General features: G+C 39.4%; 1 protein-coding gene and 1 pseudogene across 2 annotated transcripts; one reads left to right on the top strand and one right to left on the bottom strand.

Moving 5' to 3' along the window:
• The window catches only part of LOC127162419 (putative autophagy-related protein 11), a 436,431-nt pseudogene that overhangs the window by 378,680 nt on the left and 37,300 nt on the right, over positions 1 to 20,451 (bottom strand).
• On the top strand, positions 735 to 9,875 carry LOC127161885 (GTPase IMAP family member 7). 2 transcript variants are annotated; one of them, XM_051104645.1, is made up of 3 exons: positions 735 to 921; positions 6,860 to 7,519; positions 7,635 to 9,875. In XM_051104645.1, the coding sequence occupies exons 1-3, from the start codon at positions 894 to 896 to the stop codon at positions 8,645 to 8,647; spliced, it is 1,701 nt and encodes a 566-aa protein (XP_050960602.1). In that variant the 5' UTR covers positions 735 to 893; the 3' UTR covers positions 8,648 to 9,875. The 2 variants fall into 2 exon arrangements, with proteins under 2 accessions (XP_050960602.1, XP_050960610.1); XM_051104653.1 differs by lacking the exon at positions 735 to 921 and having other exon boundaries at positions 6,864 to 6,971; positions 7,070 to 7,519.

A 20,451-nucleotide genomic window follows, 5' to 3' on the forward strand; every position in this document is an offset into this window, starting at 1 on the left:
TTTAAGGCAGCGGGTTTCCTCAAAAAAATGTTTTAAGTTAAGTCAGCTTAGCACTTTTTACAGTGTATCATTTGAAATGATCAGAGTGAATAATTTTGTGACAAAGGGTTCTAAAAATTTGGCTTATTACAAAGTGTTCCTTTGGCTCAATTTGCCCCAGGTTAGGGGTAGGTTGACCCAGTTCAGTGGGTAAGATGAACCATCTCGGTGACACTTTTAAAGGCCAGTATTGTCGATGCTGATACTGATATGGTACTTCTACACTAAACGTATAAACTACGAAACTTTCTCAGTTATTAAATTACTAAATGTAAAATGGCTAAAGATACCCACTTAACTTTAATTTTAAAAAGCATTTTAACATTCAATATGCTTTAATTGCAAATTATTGGGTTATATTTTTGTTTGCACATGGTTAAATATGTGTACTGTAGCGGTAAGCATGGAAATCTACGAATACTGAACTACAGTCACTATAGTAAAACCATGGTTCACTTTCATAAGGGAATGCCAGTGACTGCTGTTGCATGCATAAAATGTAAAATCAGATGTAAAGTGAAAAATATTAAACAGACGATCAAGTAATTGTATTTTCATTATGTGTTCATCTCACGCTGTTCATTTGTCAGGCTCTGATCATGTTTGTTCTCTGTTTGAAAGCAGGCTCCTCCTTCAACAGGTATAAGGAAGAACAGGTAAAAAAAACATCTGCAGGAGGAGCAATTCAGCACAAACTAAGCAAAAGTAAAACTAAACTCAACAGCTGCTGTTCTCTCAGTTTTTCTTTTGACCAAGACCTCTATAAATTTCATTTACAGTCTGTGATTTATTATTGTTTTGTACTTATTTGAAGCATTTTTCTTGTGATCTGTCTGGAGTATAGTTAAGTAAAAATGTCGGAGGGACCTTCAGCACCTACACGTAAGAAATATCTTCATACAGATTTAAAGACTCTATATGTATGTTCCTGCTGCCAAATCAGTTACAGTTACAGTTTTTGCTTCATTTCTTTGTTTTGCAGGTAAACGTTTCTGTCGTCTTAGTCATGTAACCATTATATAATTGTGCTCTTAGTCATGAAGTTATTTTACACCAAATATGACTATAAAAAAGGGGGAAAAAAGAAAGAAAAAGAAAGTAATGTCATTTGGTCTCAAGCGAAAGAAATTCACAGTGTTCGTAGTAAAACAGACCACACCTTTAAACTGCTGCTATCAGAACAGGCAGAACAAGTTTAGCATACAGACATTACATTTACTCAAAGGAGACTTATTATGCCTCTTTTCACAAGATGTAATATAAGTCTGTCTGTGAAGTTTCAGCTCAAAGTACCCCACAAATTACTTCTTATACCATGTTGAAAATGCCAGTTTTTGGGTGGGAATCAAAAGGAGCTGTTTTTGTGTGTTACTCTTTAAATGCTAATGAGCTGGTGCTCGCTGCCTCCTATAGATTGTTTGCACATGACATCACTGCTGTGGCGCGAAATGCACCCAACAAACATGAGACGTCCACCCGACGTGCAGATCATGTCTATATTCCGACAAAGACGTTGAAATGACGTCGTTTGGACTACTTTTGCTCAGTGGGCAGCTGGAGGGCAGGAAGTGATTTTTCTCCATAGGAATCACTAGCAGAAACTCTAAATGTCTATGTTTTGTGTTGTATATGGATGCTCAAATCGGTCAAACCGAGAAACCACAAAATATCTTTTATCATGTATGAAAATTTGCTGTTCATAAGGGCGGAAAGGCAAGAATTGACTGAAAAGCGCAGGAAAAAGTGGCTTGTAAACCTCCGTCTGTGGTCAGGAGGAGAGTCGGATAATGCTTGTGTGTGCAAATGGTTAAGAAAAGATAGAATAATATGTTGAGATATTAATAAAGAAATATATAAATAGATACAGAGTGAGAATTCACCTAATGCTAAACGCCACACGTAGACACAAGCTGTGTCTCATTTCGAAGGATGCGCCCTCCGGAGGTCGTATCCTTTGGAGGTCACATCCTCTGTAGGATGCCTATGTGGAGTGTCCTCAAGCCTAGAATTAAATGAGACGGACTTTGTAGGATGGATGGCAAAGGAAAAAGAATATATCACGTTGCTATGACAACACACTAACAGTCTACACCGGACTCCACAATTGTTGTGTCACGCCGCGGCCGCCTAGTTGTGCTCTAACACTAAATAAATAAAGGAAATTATTTCTAAACTTGGAAAGTAATTTGAAAAGAAACTGTTTTTTATTTGTTTTATTTTATTGCATATTTGAGGAGCTGCAGCGTAAGTACAACTGAAGAAAAAAGGAGGACAAAAATGTATTAGTTTTACTTTTTATATTTAAACACCACATCATCGCTTGTGTTTACATCTGCCGGCATTGCAATTTATTTTCATATAAACGTCCATTGGTTACGGCAACGCAAAGAATTGTGGGTTATCTGTAGAAAAGTTTTGCTTTACGTGCTGCTAACAGAACCAATAGCCACAAAACCCTGCACATGCAGTGAACTTTCAGCAGTAACTAAAAAAGCAGAACAGATGAGATGGAGGAAAGTCTGTATTGTACAAGAGAAACATATAAACAGAAAATCACAACATATGTTGGATGTGATCCTTGTGTTATAAAGAGGAGTGATTTTTCAACTAAATTGAAATAGGTGCCTCAGTTGCCTGTCATCGAGGCGGTGGAAATAAGCTACGCAACTAAACATGATAGCAAACAAACTCGAAAGTGATTCCCACATTTATATGAAGGATGCAGGATATATGTCACTCCTGAATCTACTGCTGTACAGGGTTTTTGGCCATTGGTCCTGTTAGCAGCATGTAAAGCGAAACTTTTTTCAAATTCTGTATTGATTATAGCCTAGAAAGCAAGCAAACAGCGCTTTCATATAGTCACTAAAAAGCTGTGACTCACTTCAATTTATCGCAATCTCACAAGGTTTTGTTGTAATCAACTGCAAATATAATATCTTATTTACATTGCATCTAAGTGTGGAATTTAGCATTGAGTGAATTCTCACTGTCTCACCCTGTATCTATTTACATATTTCTTTATATCTTTTATTAACCATTCGCACACGCAAGCGTTATCTGACTCTCCTCCTGACCGCAGACGCAGGTTTACAAGCCACTTTTCCCTGTGTTTTTCAGTCAATTTCTTGCCTTTGCCTCCTTATGAACAGCAAATTTTCATATACGATACGAAATGAAATTTCTCGGTTTGAATGATTTCCATAAACGACTGAAAACATAGTCAGTTTGAGATTCTGCTATTGATTCCTATAGAGAAAAATCACTTCCTGCCCTCCATCTGCATTTCGCTTGTCCTCAGAATCACTAGATTGCAAACAATCTATAAAGCAGGGCTGCTCAACCCTGTTCCTGGAGATCGACCTTCCTGCAGAGTTCAGCTCCAACCCTGATCAAACACACCTGAATTAACTAATTAGGATCTGAAGGAGCACTTGATAATTACAGACAGGTGTGTTTGATCAGGGTTGGAACTAAACTGCAGGAAGGTCGATCTCCAGGAACAGGGTTGAGCACCCCTGACATAGAGTGTAGGGTTAGCCTAACCGTCAGCTGGAGTGGCTGCGGCTCCGCCCACTGAATGGCAAAAAGACTGAGCGGCAGCATTGGTTTCAACGTGAATGCTGCGACAGAACACACAAACACCTCTAAAACCAGAACGAGCTTTGCAATTTACTGTACAAAGACATTTGACAAGAAACATGAGGTATATTTATACAGACCGCTGAAAGCCACTGGCAAGAGAAGAAAATAATCGCCGCAATTCAAAGAAACAAATGGTCTCCAGGCAGCGAAACATGGATTTGCAGTTATCATTTCATGTTAATATGTTGAATTTTGCAGTAAAATCATATCCTATATATTGTATTATAGTATATATTATTTTGACAAGTCATCAAGTAAATATTTACCATCTTAAATTATGCATAACTAGATGTTTTGAAATAAACACTGACAAAAACTATATATGTTTTTTTAGCTGGATGATATGAATATATATATATATATATATATATATATATATATATATATATATATAAGTGATCACCAGGGTTTAGACCAACCTATTTTGTATTTACAAAATTAGTTCACAGGCAAATTTGCTTTATTTATTTTCCCCGGTGTCAAAATCAGACACATATAAGTGTTGATTTCTGGCTGCATCAATATGCATTGACCACATAGGAACATTATATCAAGTTCGGCAACCTTTATCGTTTGTTTTACTTGCGTTTTCGCATCTTTCCTATTAAATCCATTCACGCTGAAGGCTCTTTTGCCACCGGCTGAGGGGACGTGTCCCAGTGAACCAATGAAGTTCGACATTTTTGTTGTGTTTTCATTCCCTGTGTGCCAGGGTTGCCAGGTTTTTACAAGAAAACCTGCCCAATTGCTTCTCAAAACTAGCTCAATCACATTTAGAGGGGGGTTCCCGGTTAACAATCGCATCCCGTGGGGTAAAATACACGTTTTTTGGTGGGCTTCCCGTGATAAAATATTCCAGGGAATAAATATCATGTTTTTGGGGTCTCTTCAACCTGTGCAACAGTGTTAAAGTAGCCCAATTGTTGGCAACAATGCCGTATGCTCAGTGTAACCCAGTTTCCCCCTGTGTTTGATTAGGTTAGTCAGTTCACCTGTGTCCTCATTAGTTGATCATCATCACCTGTCTGTCCTTCGATAGCAATCCTACTTTACATTTATTAAAATAACATTTTGATTTGCAAGAAAATATCTGAGTTACTTTTTCAAGTAACGCCAGTTATTTTTCCAATTTATTGACTGACTCTCCTGTCCCCATGCTGAGAGAAATCAGGAGTAAGTGTAGATGCATTGTATGCACTGCATAAACACCATGTTTCTGTAGTTCTAGACTAAATCCGAACATGTATTAAATCATCTTACAGGTTCAGTATTCCTCAGAATAAATAAAAACAATGAAATGCAAACTCAGAATGTGACGTAAACCTGCAGTAATTAAATGTTAAATAACACAAATATCATTTATGTATTTAATCACATTATATTAAACAGCGTTTTTGCTGCTGAGTTTGTGAGCTTGTACAATTCAGGTGAAACTCATTTTATATATGTAGGTGGAGACTTTTGAGACTGCTCTCCTGCCTCATTCTTATTAGAAACTGAGAAAAAAAAGTATATATATATATATATATATATATATAATTTTCATTTTCATATTTTAATTAGAATAACACATTTAATTGTTAAATCACAATTGTTTTTTTGGTCTATGCTGTTTTCAGCAGATGAATGAACAGTAGTGCCTCTTCCTCCCAATAAATAGCAATAAATACCGCTTAAGGTGCTTTTTTACAGTAGATCACCCTCAGTGTAATCTGTCAAAATGATGGACGGCCTTCAGATTTTTTTGTCACTCAAAATAAATTCTGTCAATGACAGACAATTTTCAGTTAACGTGACCTCTGATATATATATATATATATATATATATATATAAATCAGATGTATATATATATATTGCAACATCTAGATAATGATTAACATTCAGTTTCATGTTATTTAACAACAAATAATTTGTATGTGGAGCCTGGTAATCCCAGGAGAGTACCTAGACAAGAAGTTGTACATTTAAATGCTGAAACCCTATCATAACTGTTTAGGCTAGAGTGAGCTAGCTAGCAATGCTATCTTTTCATTGTAGTAGTATTATTTAAATAATCAGTAAGTATATAGTATAGCAAGCGCAGAAAGTCATTAAAATTAATAAAAATAAATAAATAAGCTTAGACACAAACAGACTACAAGAGTGAATTATTTAAATACTTATATATATAGTTAACTTGAAATTAAAAAAGTTAAATATTAATTTAATGAGAATTAAATAAAGCATTCAATATGAATCAATATGAATTTGAAATATTTTAGGTTTAATTTATTAACTACTTCTTTTAAGTTTTATCTTAAACTGTAAAAGCTATTAAACAGCCTATATTCAACCAACACAAACTTGTTACTGCTGTAGTTTTCTTATTCTGAATTTAGTCTGAATCATTTAATGCACAGCTCTGGTTTTGACATGGGCTTGTCAGATGTCTCGTTCTGTTATTACTGTCAATTATAGCAATAGTTAGCGGATTTACTTGCGTAATCTTTTACACTTGCATTTGTCATTCTTAAAACGGTATACGTGGACGTTTGGTCCTCTTAGACAAATGAATTGTGAATGGATTATAGAGAAAACGAGCAAAGGACACTCCTTTTATGGTACAGTTGACTGGAAATGACTGAGCTGGCTTGTCTAAAACAAGGAAGTAGTTGTGCATATGGTCAGTTCTAATAAGTGAATATGACTTTCTTCTCCTGCATTCTTTTGGTGTTAAAGCTGTTAAAGCTGTTAAAGCTTTTACATTTGCCACAATATAACATTTTATATTAAAAACAAGCGAGCCCTGCCCAGATTTCAAAAGTAACATAAAAGTAACGTAACACATTACTTTCCATAAATAGGGTGGCTGTTTCCACACATTGCCAGCACAGATTTATGTTCAAACAACATGTAAAAGTGAATTTTGCCTATTAGGTGCCCTTTCAAGTTTTTCTGTGCAAGTGAAATTTTGTAAAAATCTGTGTCATTTCACAGATCTTATTTTTGTTTAATAAAAACATTGAATATGTAGTAATGTTAAAGTTATGTTGATGTATCTGATTTAAGAAAGCTTAAAGCTTCTAAAGTTCTTTATTTTTTCCTGCTATAAGAAGGACTTGACTTTGCCTGTATATGTATCTATAAATAAAATTATTTTTACATATTGTCCTCCATGTCTTCTGTCTCTTTCAGAGATACCAGCGATCAGCTCCAGTCCAGATGATTCAGTGATCCGGATTCTTCTGATGGGAAGAAACGGTTCCGGGAAAAGCTCATCTGGAAACACTATACTGGGAGAAAAGAGGTTTAACATCCAAAAACATAAGAGTAAACATCAGTCTGAAGTTTGTGAGGGTCAAACTCAGATTGGTGGGAAGCAGGTGGCTGTGATTGAGTGTCCAGATCTACTGGATCCAGATCTGAATGAAGAGCAGCTGGAGAAGATGAAAGAGCAGCTGGTCTCTCGATGTTCAGCAGGTCTCAGTGCAGTTCTGCTCACCGTTCCTCTAGAGGAACCTGTTGAAAATGAAGAAGAGATCTTGGATTATATGAAGTGTTTATTTGGTCCTGAAGTTCAGAAATACATCATGATTCTGTTCACACATGAAGATGATCTGGAGGATCTGGATCAGACCATTGAGGAATATCTGAAACAGAAAGATCATGCGGATCTCCAGCATCTGGTGACAGAATGTGAGGGAAAATTTCACTCTTTCAATAACAAAAGTAAATCAGATTGTCAGAAGCAAGAACTACTGCACAAGATTGAAGAAATGATGGTGAAGAATGGAAGGAGATTTATCATGAAACAAATGAGGAGGAGATCAAGCATGGATGTTCCTGGTGTCACGTGTAAGTATCTTTCACACGCTGCCATTTTAAGCGACTTAAAAAATACAAACATATGGGAATTTGTTCAGCAAGTGTAAGTAGCGTATGTGTTGACACGCTGATCTTTCTGTTGTAGTTTCAGGAGAGTCTCCAGCTGAAGATCCAGACGAGACTGATGTAATTCCTGACAGTAAAGACCAGATCAGACTGGTTCTGCTGGGAAAAACTGGAGCTGGGAAAAGTGCCACTGGAAACACCATCATCGGCAGAAACGTGTTCCAAACTTCAGCCAGTTCAAAGTCTGAAACTAAACAGTGTCAGTCAGAAACTAGAGTGAGGTTTGGTAAAGAAATAGCAGTGATTGACACACCTGGACTTTATGATACTAAACTCAGTGAAGATGAGATTAAAACAAAGATAGGGGAATGCATAACATTCACTTCTCCTGGACCACACGCTTTTATTATTGTGATTAAAGTGGGTCGATTCACTGAGGAGGAGAAAAATACAGTAAAGAAACTTAAAGAAGTGTTCGGAGAACAGATGGTAAAATATTCCATGATCCTCTTCACTCAAGAAAAACAGCTAAAGAAGAAAAATCTAACAATTGAGCAATATCTAGAAGAAGGTGAACCAGCTCTTAAAGAACTTGTAGAGAGTTGTGGGAACAGATACTTCTGTCTGGACAATGAGTTTCCCAGTTTCCCACAGTTCAAAGATCTGATCAGGAACATAGAGACGATGATGGCAGAGAATGGACACTTTTCAAATAAGATGTTTGAGGAAGCGGAGAAATGCATTCAGGAGATTCAGAAGCAGAAACTCAATGAGAAAGAAAAGCGGTTCAAACAGAAGCACAAACGAGTCAAACAATCAGAATGGCAGAAAATGTACTGGCGTTTAGCAGAGGAGTCACGACGTGAGGCTAAGAAAACTTTTTCTGACTCGTTCATGGCAGAACTTCTAATGCATCCTCATGTAAAAGGATCAGATATACGTGAAGCACTGGAGCAGGTGGTGACCCTTGAAGAGAAAGAGAGCACCATAAAGGAGGCTCAGCTCGAAGGATTCAGACATGCAGTGGCCGTTCAACTCGCAATCACTGCCACACGGAAACTAGTAAAACAGAAAATGTGTTCAGTTCAGTGAAAAAGACAAAAGACATGTTTGGCCTAAACAATCTTTGTGTCCACATCTATAACATTTCCTATCCACTGTTTTATCTTTTTCTCTGCAGGTCACAAACATATGAAAATCACCTGTGAAACGTGTGGTTTTGGAACATTTTTCATGTGAATCCCATGTGAATTCCCATATGAAACTCATGAGATCACATGTGAAACGCCTGTAAATTCCCATGGGATAATATGTGAATGCCATGTGAAATGTATATTATAAACCTGCTTGTGTTGCAATCCTGTGATTGTGAAATGACTAATAACTCTGCATCTGGTCAATATTTTACTCGTACACCATATACAACTCAATAAATATGTAATCCTGTTTAAGACCTCAGTTGTATAGTAAAATTCCACTCCAAGTTTTATTGAGCAATCCTTACACTATTCATATTATGAAGAACTTAAAATGATACAGTCTAATTAAGCATTTGTATAAATTGTAAAGAGATGAAAAATGAAAATTCTGTCATTAATTACTCACCCTCATGTTGTTCCAAACTCAGAAATTTGAAATTCAAGAGCTTTCTGACCTGCTTAGACAGTAGTGCAACTGAAACTGAACTGAGCTGGATGACGACATCACTGAATCAGTGATGAATTTGTAACACTGTCACACAGGACTCATGTTTTAACCTTCTCAATATATTGTAATGATTTTATGTATATTTGTGTTTTAATAGGTTTTCATGTTGTCTTAGCCATTGTATTCCTCTTAAACATTTTAATGTGTATGTCTTGAAGACACTCTGGGTCTGCCTGTCATGTGACTCATCACATGACAGGAAACAGGAACTGAACCTATAAAGGAGGCAGCATGGCAAACAATCAGGGTCATTGACCAAACAATACACACTGGATTGAGGAGTTTTAAGGATTTACCATTCCAGCATCACCCGTGTCTTGGATTATCACTTTTGTTGGACTGTATAGTCAAGTCAAGTCAAGTCACCTTTATTTATATACCGCCTTTAACAATACAGAATTGTGACAAGGCGGCTGTACAGTATTAAATAGGAAACAGTACATCAACAATGCCAAAGGCAACATTAAACACTCACATTATAGGTAAAGGTAGTTAATCAAAAACAATAAAATAAAATGCAATATTGTGTTAAGAGAAAGTGTCCCCAACTAAGCAAGCCAGAGGCGACAGCGGCAAGGAACCAAAACTCCATCGGTGACAAATGGAGAAAAAACCTTGGGAGAAACCAGGCTCAGTCGGGGGGCCAGTTCTCCTCTGGCCAAAGTTCCCGTGGTCTTGTGCCGACAGTCGACTAGGTGATGTGGTCTTTAATGTGGATCCGTCTCTGGGGCTCATCTAGTTGATGTGGACTCCGCTGACATTCAGGGCTGTAGAGGTCGTCTCTAGGTGCTGATCCACCGTCTGGGCTGGGTTCGGACTGGATCCGGGGGACTGCAGTGACCATCTGATCTGGATACGGACTGGATCTGGTGGTTAATGTGACCTCGGAATAAGAGAGAAACAGACTAATATTAGCGTAGATGCCATTCTTCTGACGATGCACTGAGTACATCGGGTGTTATGGGAAGTGTTCCCGGTTCCGGTTGACCTAATTAGTGCAGCCTAACAATCCTTTAACGGATTTGAATTATAAGAATGTGGATTTGTTATGTGTAAGCAAGGTTAAAGAGATGGGTCTTTAATCTAGATTTAAACTGGCAGAGTGTGTCTGCGTCCCGAACATTGTAGGGTAGATTGTTCCAGAGTTTGGGTGCTAAATAAGAAAAAGATCTGCCGCCCGCGGTTGATTTTGATATTCTCGGTATTATCAAATTGCCAGAGTTTTGAGAACGCAGCGGATGTGAGGGACTATAATGCGATAAGAGCTCACTCAGGTACTGGGGAGCTAAACCATTCAGGGCTTTATAAGTAATTAGCAAGATTTTAAAATCTATACGATGTTTAATAGGGAGCCAGTGCAGTGTAGACAGAACCGGGCTAATATATACACCAGTGGACACTTTTATACTAGAACTTTTGACACACTGGGATTCTTAAGGATTGTTTTAGGGTGTGATTCAAATGGACAATCTGCTTTTAACAGCCTAAGTTAAAGTATTCTAGTTTTACTGTGTTGTTTTAAGTTCCTTGTACGTTTATGTAAATACACTTTATTTTTTCATTTTACTTTTGATGTTGTCTCATCTTTATAAAACGCTTATTTTATCTCACACAGAATCGTTTTACCCCATTTTAACAATTGACTAATTTGACTAATAGGGCCAGACATTACAAACTGACTTTAAAACTTGAATGTTTACTGTTGTCGTTTTGCATTATTACACACTATTTTTTCCTATTTAATACTATAGATCTGCTTTAACACAATCTGAATGGTTGAAAGTGCTATATGAATAAAGGTGACTTGACTTGAAAACTTCCCAGGCTCAGAAATGTAGCAAGGACATCCATAAAACAGTCCATATGACATCAGTGCTTCAACTGTAATTTTACAAAGACATGAGCTTTATGTGCAAAAAAAAAAAAAAAAAAAATTAGCATTTCAGATGTTTTCATACATCTCATACACTCGTTGTTTTTAATCACCGATCCTATGGCATGAAGTTGATATGGCATCACCCCCATTCCAGCCTTATGTCAGGGTGTCAACGGACAATGAGTTCCTGGGCACAGGAAACCTGGGAAATGGAGTCCGGGCTGATTAGCAATGGCAAGGAATGGAGTGCGCTCTAATAGAGTTCATGGGCACTCCAGATGGTGATCGTAACACTTCTATTTTCTTTTTCTTGAGTCTTTGATACCAAAAATTTAAATCCACAGTCCACTGACCACCATTTAGCTTAATTTATTGATTCTTGTAGAATCAGAATCAGAAAGGGCTTGAATGGCAACTATGCTTGCTGTAATGCAACACCAGCAGAGGGACCCCCTTACCCATGGACCGTCTGTTACTGCTCCCTCTGCTGCTTCTATGGTTACTTCCTGTTTGGCAGCCATATGAGGAGGGTCATGCCAAACAGGCGTGGCAAAGTATTGTTTTGCCTGTGCGGACTCTACCAAGCGTTTTCCCTGTTTTTCATTGCCTTGTTTTGTTATTTTTTATGGTTCTTGTTTTATTTCATAGTCATAGTTTTTGCCTTGGTTCATTGCCTTGGTTCACTTTTTACTGTGGGTGTTGCAGATGAATAACCATGCAATCCCACATTCCCCACCACACCAAGGCCCGCTCAAGCCAAGTGTGGCAAGTGTAATGTTGTTACACTAGATTATCGAAATTACTATTAACTAATTGTACTAAATGTACAGGACCTTTATTTTGAAATTTGTATTAGGAGCGATTGCGTAAGTGAAGCGCTGTCACGCAGGTTATGTAGTGTGTAATCGGGAGGGTAGAGCTGATGTAATTTCCGGGCGCCCTCTCTCTTTCGCAGAATGTCATAGGAATAAGAGGTGTGTTTTATCAGCTCCTCAGAAAAAGTGGTTAAATATTGTTAATTACAGATTGTTTACAGAGTTTCTGTGTGAGACGTGTTTGTTTGTTAACTTTTCTTTATTCAGAGATTAGTTATCCAAGTTACGAATGTTGTAAAGAGTAAGTTTATTCTGAGTATGATTGCAGGTAATGGCCGCCATTACACGTGCGGTATGCTGCTGAGTTTTAGTATTTCATGATGCATTTTTTGGTAAAACCGAGTTTAAAAGTTTCTTCTGTGTTAGAAGTTATAAATTTGATTTAAGTTATATATGTTTACTTTTAATTATCCATGAGAGATTTGAATGCATTTCCTGTTAAACAAATATACATTGAAAAAGTATGTAATGATTGACAGGCACGACTAGACCAGATTCTTCCTTTCACTGTGTGATGGTGTCTGTTGTTTTTCAATACAGGTATGTAAATGGATCATTAGAGTATTGTTTTATTTTTCTGGATTTTCTTTTCCCTTCATTACATTTTCATTATTGTAATTAACAAAAAAAAAAAAAAAAGTCAATGCTTGTTATGGTGCTCTCTTTCGCAGAATGTCATAGCGATTCCATAACAGATTCTTCCTTTCACTGTCTGATGGTGTCTGTTGTTTTTCAATACAGAAACCAACTAAAAGCACGTGACAACTACATCTCGTGTGATATCTCTTCTTATCATCAACGCACACACAACGCAGAACCAAACCCACTACACAAGCCTGCCGCTCCAGTGTCTGCACCCGTCATGAGCACCCTCCCAGAGCCAGTTCACAAGATGGCCGCCCCATTTGAGTCCCGGGCCAAGATGACTGCCACGCCTAAGCCTCATCATGCCAGGGTCATCTCATCTGAATCTCATCTCGTCATGTCTGCCACACCCAAAGCTAATCAAGTGATGGCTGATCCTCTGATGTCAAGTCAAGTCAGGGTTGCACTTTCAGTGCCACGTCAAGTTGCAGCTGATGTTCCTGAGTCAAGTCAAGTTACAGCTGGGTTGTCTATGTTAAGCCAAGTCATAGCTGATCTTCATGAGCCGAGCCAAGCCAAGTTACTGCTGTTGCTTCCGAGTCAAGTCAAGTCACAACAGATCTTCCTTGCCAGGTCCCCTCCAAAACCACATCACGTCGCAGCTGTTCAACTAGAGCCTCGTCACGTCTCAGTTGACCTCCCAGAGCCACGTCATGTCTCAGCCGCCCTTCCAAAAAAAAATTTGGATAAGCATCAAAAAAATCGTATTGCAACGCACCAAAGCAGTCAATACAGCGCAGTCAAGAATAGCGTGAAGAGGTTGCCAACGTTTACTAAACTGTGGACGAGCTTTTGACTCTTGAATCTGGCAAAGCTTCCCGTTTTAAGTGTCAGTTGACAGCCTTTCATTTTTAACCAAATGTGCACGCTGTTTTTCTGATTTTTTTTTTTTTTTTTGTTAACACGTTAACAAAATATGAACGATCAAGTTGTGGGACTATTTTGTCATAAATCGCACATTATTTATTCCTGAACTTTACCGTCCGTTACTGGCAATGAAATTAGGCTACTGGTTGATATGTCCCGGTAGAGCCCTGCATTGCAGCGCGAGCCCGACGGGCCCCGATTTTTTTTATGCCCCTAGGGCCGGACTTCGGGCCAATTTTCACGTCACAGTTTAGAGATGTTTATATTTTAGACATCCACCAAATATGGCGATTAAAAAAAATATCCGCGCTGGTGGAAACAACACAAGACTTCACTTTTGCCTTCACTTTCGAGTTCGGCTCGGAAGGCGTTTAGTGTCTCCGTCAGCAGCAGGAGTGAGCGCGCCTTCAGCGCACCTGGAACAGTTCCGCGTTTAAGCGCACACAATAAGCTAAAGCTTGCCGCAAAGCACCGGCAAACGTTATTACCATAAATGTGTCGGGGGAAGATAGTAAGGATATATTTTGAATTATTAATTAATAAACTAGTGTTTTCTGAGTCAGTGTTGCAAGGATGAAGTTGCCGATCCGGACTCGCCATCTCCTCTTTGGATGCGCCTTTAGAGAGAAATGCATCCTTAAAGATTACATAATGAAATCGTTTGTCTTTTCGATTTGCTTCATTTCGTTAAGTTATAATTTCAAGCTTTCTATAGATATATGTATAAAGTCTGTGAGTTATGTATTCGCTGAGGTTCGGTTCACTCTTGTGAAGCGTGTTGAGACCACAGACAGCGCATCATGTTTGTTTTCTTTATGTTAGAAGCACCATTTGCAACGTTTTGTTGATATTGTGAGTGCACACAAATAAAAGTAGACCCTTTACAGTTTGGAATGATTCTTATTCTTACTTTTATCAGCAAAAATGACGGAATATTTTAAATGTTTTCCACTGAAAAAAAAATGCAAGTGATCGCGCTGGCGCCTCCAGGTTCTGCTTTAGCTTCCACACAAATGATTGGATATGCGCCTAATAGCACACATTTATCTAGGTTTAACGTTTAAACTAACATTGATTTATACTTGAACTGTTTTTTATTTTAGGCGAGTTGTGATGATTTGAAAGGCAAAATTGATCAAACAGACTATGATAAGTCTTCCACTGGCCGCTTTGTCGTTACTTTAAAAAACAAAAACTTATATTTATGTTAGCCCGACGCTAACACAACAAACCTCTTTTATCACTTGAAGATGGTCCACGAAAAAGAATACGGGAGAATCGAAGAAATGCGACGTAAAGATGAAAAAATGTGAAGGCTACTGTAGCTCTACTTCCACCACATCTGTTGTCATTTGATACATTTATATTGCTGCACTAAATGTATTTTTCTCATTTGTGACAGTTCAGTTAAATGTCACTTCAAAATAAAGTTGCAAAAAAAAGTATGCAATGACATTTTTGTCAAACTTTTCAGAGAATAACTGAAAACGTACTTTATTGTGGTATATCATGATATATATCGTTATCGTGATATAAAATAATCCATATCGTGATTAATGATAAGTTGATAATATTGAGAAGCGGTTCTTCTGCTACAGGTGACAATTCTTTTAGTAATTTAGTGGGTACGGGATCTAATAGGCATGTTGTTGGTTTAGACACAGTGATGAGTTTATTTAACTCTTCCTGTCCTATAGCGGTAAAGTACTGCAGTTTTTCTTTGGGTGCGACGAAAGAAGTTGACATATTAGACGCAGTACAACCTACATTGGTTATTGTATTTCTGATGTTATCTATTTTATCAGTGAAGAAATTCATAAAGTCATTGCTATTAAACTGTAAAGGAATATTTAGATCAGGTGGCGTCTGGTTATTTGTTAATCTAGCCACTGTGCTAAATAAAAACCTAGGATTGTTTTGGTTATTTTCTATGAGTTTGCGGATATGCTCAGCCCTAGCAGCTTTTAAAGCCTGTCTGTATCTGGACATACAGTTTTTCCATGCAATTTCATAGTTTCCATTTGCGCTCAAGATTGCGAGTTTCTTTCTTGAGAGAATGGGTATTACTGTTGTACCATGGTGCAATACATTTTTCTCTAACTTTTTTCAATTTGATGGGGGCAACAGCTTCTAACGTATCGGAGAAGATGGTGTCCATATTGCTAGTCATTTTGTCTAGATCCTGTGTATTAAGGGGTACACAGAGCAGTTGAGATAAATCAGGCAGGTTATTTGTGAATCTATCTTTGGTGGCTGGAACAATAGTTCTGCCAAGACGATAACGCGGAGCCCTACAGTTAATATCAGTGATACGCAGCATGCACGATACAAGGAAATGGTCAGAAACATCATCACTTTGAGGTACGATATCTATATCAGTAAGATCAATTCCATGCGATATAATTAAATCTAGCGTATGATTAAAATGATGAGTGGGCCCGGTGACATTTTGCTTGACTCCAAAAGAGTTTATTAGGTCAGTAAACGCAAGTCCTAACGCATCATTTGTATTATCACCGTGAATGTTAAAATCTCCGACAATTAGCACTTTATCAAAATTAACCAATAGTTCTGAAAGGAATTCTGCAAATTCTTTTAGGAAATCTGTATATGGCCCTGGCGGTCTATACACAGTAGCTAAAACAAGAGATAGGAGAGATTTCTTTTGCATATCTGGCAGAGTAACATTAAGCAAAAGTATTTCAAATGAATTAAACCTGTATCCTGTTTTCTGAGTAACATTGAGAATATCACTATATATTGTTGCAACACCACCACCACGACCAATCTGACGGGGCTCATGCTTATAGTAGTAGTTTGGTGGAGTAGACCCATTTAGACTAATATAATCATTAGGTTTTAGCCAGGTTTCGGTTAAGCAGAGTACATCAAAACTATTATCTGTGATCATTTCATTCACAATAACTGCTTTGGGTGCAAGTGATCTAATGTTTAGGAGCCCAAGCTTTAAAAATGGTTTCTGTTCATGTATTTTGATTTTTTTTCTGGTTTAATTACGATCAGATTTTTTTCTAGATCCTGCATTAAATTTATGTTTTGACCTCACTATTCGAGGAACAGACACAGTCTTTATAGATTGGGCAGTGCAAGTACTATCATTTAAGCGTTCAGAACAAAAGCCATCATGTGACAATATTCAAGCTACTGAACAGCAGAAATGACAGCGAACAGAAATATGAGCTCAGATGTTGATCAAAAACCCATAAATACAACGAGTGGCCACCAAAGGGAGCTAGTGACAAGGATTCAGACCTAAGAACTGAAAACATGAGAACAGAGAACACAAGTCACAAAAGTAACGATTTTAAATTCCAAACATTCTTTTTTTTTTATTGGAAAGCCATTTATATAAAAGTAACCACTGAGCAAAATACTCCAGAATAAATTAAGTAACTTTTACTGCAGTTTCTTAATTATCGAAAATAGCATTTAAAAAGAGAGAGAGTCAAAAGTCTTTGTGTAGAAAAAAAAAAATGTATTCACCAGCAATTTGTGTTCAGAGCAGGAAAATCAGAAAAGACAGTCTTTCACTAACAAGGACCACGCCACAACCATGCAGATAAAACTTTATTTGAGAAAGGCAAGATGAAAGAAGATAGGAAGAGAAAGGGTGTTGTCTAGACTGGCTGATCAGGGAGTCTTGCCCAGTGAGACTCAGAGTGGGGGCTTCGTCTCTGTAGGTAGTTTGTAGGTTATTAGAAGACCCCCAAAGGTTTGAATGAGCTGATGTGTGCCCGAGCTTGGAGGAGGTCGTTAAGGTTATTATGGATATAGAGACGATATGCTTCAGATGACCAGCGACCCATAACTCTTGTGGTTTCGTCCGAAATGCCTGCGCTGGCGGCCGTGGTGGCCGCTCCAATCCGGAAGGAATGTAGGGAGTAGTGCTCAGGAGATATGCCGGAGGCGCTGAGAACCTTTAGAAAGTGCTTGTTGAACCAGAATCTGGTGGCCATCTTTCCATTTTCTGTGAGAAAGAGGGGTTCTTGGGGAGAAGAATTATTTGCATATCTGGAAAGAACGTACTCCGAAATTGGCTCAAAAGGGCTGATGAAGGAGTTGAGGCGAAAGATGTAAATAGGACATGACTTTCCGAATTGGTCGGTTTTGCTTTTCTTCAAAGTGTAGATGAGAGAATCTGGGGTGTGAGCAGAGATGTCGGAGAGGCTGGGATGGATGGCCGGATTGAAGGCAGAAGTTGAAGGGGCGAGTTCCGAGCACCTCAAGAAGCCGAAGAACGCAAGGAGAAACATGCATTCTAATGTACGGTCTATTGAAGGGCTCATGTAGCCTGACCGTAACGTGCAGATACATTGGCTCAGAAGATCTGAGGTTAATGGCAGGCGTCTAGCTGAGGAGGCTGGTTCTCGCTTCCGAAGACCTTTAATAAGCATGGTGACGTGAGAATGGGAAATTGAGTGGCATTGCTCGCCAGTTGCTAGTTTGAGAATGAAATTGATTCCAGATAAGTAAGTCTGAACGGTGGAGGCTCGGATTTTAAGATTGGAATGGGCGTGAGTGACGAAATTGCAGATGGACCAAACATCCAGTAGAGGAAATGGAATTTGGTAGTAGGAGTGGTAAGCTTTAAAACAGTTCCAACCGGTCAGGTAAGCAGAGAGGGTACTGGGGGCGAGGCCGTTGAGGATAGCTTCACGCGAAGCGTGTGAAAGGTCTTCTAGACGAGGATTTAGTTGAAGATGGTAGCAGAAAACGGTGGAACTGGCGTGGGATGTATGTCTGAGTCTGGAGCCAAGGTCCTGAACTTCTGAAAGGAAAGGCGAGACAAAGAATCAGCTATGCTATTATGGTAACCCGGAATATGAGTGGCACGAATTAGGAACTGGTTCTGAGCAGATATAAGTGTCAGTCTGCGAACGAATTGCATGATAGTTGGGGAACGGGATCTGCCTTTATTTATGATATCAACGACTGCAGAGTTGTCCGAGTGAATAAGTATAATATGTTTTGACCATTCGTGCCCCCAAAGGATGGCAGCTATGATGACTGGATATATTTCGAAAAGAGTGGACGAGGGTGAGTCTGATTGCTGGGCAAGATGGCTAAACTCAGGTGGCCATTCAGAAGCGAACCAGCGGCCGCTGTAGTAACCGCCGAAGCCGATGGAAGGAGCTGCATCTGTGTACAGCTGGATGTCTTCTGGTTGTGAGATGTAGTCGTTATAGAAGAAGGATATGCCATTCCATGAAGACAGGAATTGTTGCCAAAGGTGCATTTCCATCTTACAGCCTTCGTCAAGAGTGACTTTGTCGTGAAGGGAGGGGATTGTTGTAACTTTTGATAGTAGATGAGAAAGAAAAGATTTTCCTTGGGGAATTATTCTGATGGCGTAGTTAAGGTGGCCGAGGAGGGCTAGTAGCTGTTGCTTTGTACACCTATCTGCTAGAAGATAATTTGATAAGAGCAGAGAAATGCGTTGAACTTTCTCGGAAGGCAGGGATGCTTGGAAGGAGGTATCGCTGTGGCCAGGGTATAAGGGCTGCTGTTTATTGGCATAAAATGGGGGTATCGGGAAGGGGAGGGGTTTGGGTGGCTGAGGGAAGGGTTGGGGAGGGTGAGGGAGGGGAAAAAGGATAGATTAGTTGGAAGAGCAGAAGACAGGGGCTGGAAAGATCCGCTGGCAGGAATGTTTCCAGGGTTCGCTGCATAAGAACCACTGGCAGGAATGGTTCCGGGGTTAGCTGCGAGAAGAACTTGGTTTGGGTTAGGTTGAGAAGTACAAGTAGTAACAGAAGCTGTATTGCTAGTAACAGCTGAAGGAAGGGTAGAGGAAAGGATGGTGGGATGGAAGGATGAATGGGTGTTAGGATTTGGGGCGGATTGTGCACATAAGGATGAAAGAAAGGATGTAATTATCTGAGATAATTCAGGGGTGGAAGGAGCCAGTGTTGGTGGCGTTTGCATTTGACCACCACTAGGTGGTGCAGATGCTGCTTGCTGAGGCCATTGATGAGGCTGGGAGTTAACGTCGCGGGAGACGATGGGAGGATACCGTGAAGGTACCGGAAAAGTTGAGGGCTCTGAAGTGGAGGGAGCTGGAGTTGAAGGCTTTTGCCTTAGATCTCCACTAGGTGGCGCGGGTGCTGCTTGCCGAGGCCGTGTGGTGGCGTCACGAGTGACGATGGGAGGATTCCGTGCGAATGCCGGAAGAGTAGAGGGTTCTGTGTTTACATTTAGAGGAGTGTTGATAGATGCTGTGTAAAGTTGGAATAGTCGTGATTTATTATCGTAGCGGCTGAAATTGATGCCTTTATCCTTGAGAGCGCGCTGGAGGCGCGCCACGGTCCATTGCTTGATGTTACTCTCTGGTCTAGGAGACTTGCAGTGGGAGCGTAGGCGAGGGCTGGCAGTGGATGGATGTTGACTTTGCTGGCGAGGAGCGCAGTCGCGCCGGCTTTCGTGCCTGTGAGATCGATGACGGTGATGGACCGAAGTTCTTGTATGCGGCGGAGAATGAACGTGTGATCGAGATGAGGTTGGGGAAGTCTCGGATAGTGAACTTGTATGAGAATGCTCGCGGGGCTGAGGAATTTGGACGGTAGAACGCAGTCGCTTTGAAGATTGGCTGCGTGAGGATTGGCTATGTGCGGATTGTCGAGAAGATTTTTTCGGTGGAGGAGACTTGCTTCCGAAAAGATCGTCGTCTGTGTCAGAGGGGTTGATCTGCAGTTCGGCGTCCATGGTGAGTGAGTCGAACGAGAAACTGAGACAAACGGTTCTGAGAAGGTTGGTCTTGCATAAATAGTTCACGAGGAACGAGCTGATTGGTTGAGGCGTGGCCTTGTTCCCGAACTTTAGTTAACTTATTAACTCCATTTAAGTCATTCTTTTGTAGTTCAAGTAAAATATAATGATTATTATGTTGTTAATAGTCAGACACCCCA

Source organism: Labeo rohita, chromosome 3 (genome assembly GCF_022985175.1).
Source record: "Labeo rohita strain BAU-BD-2019 chromosome 3, IGBB_LRoh.1.0, whole genome shotgun sequence".
In the NCBI taxonomy this organism is placed as follows: Eukaryota; Metazoa; Chordata; class Actinopteri; order Cypriniformes; family Cyprinidae; genus Labeo; species Labeo rohita.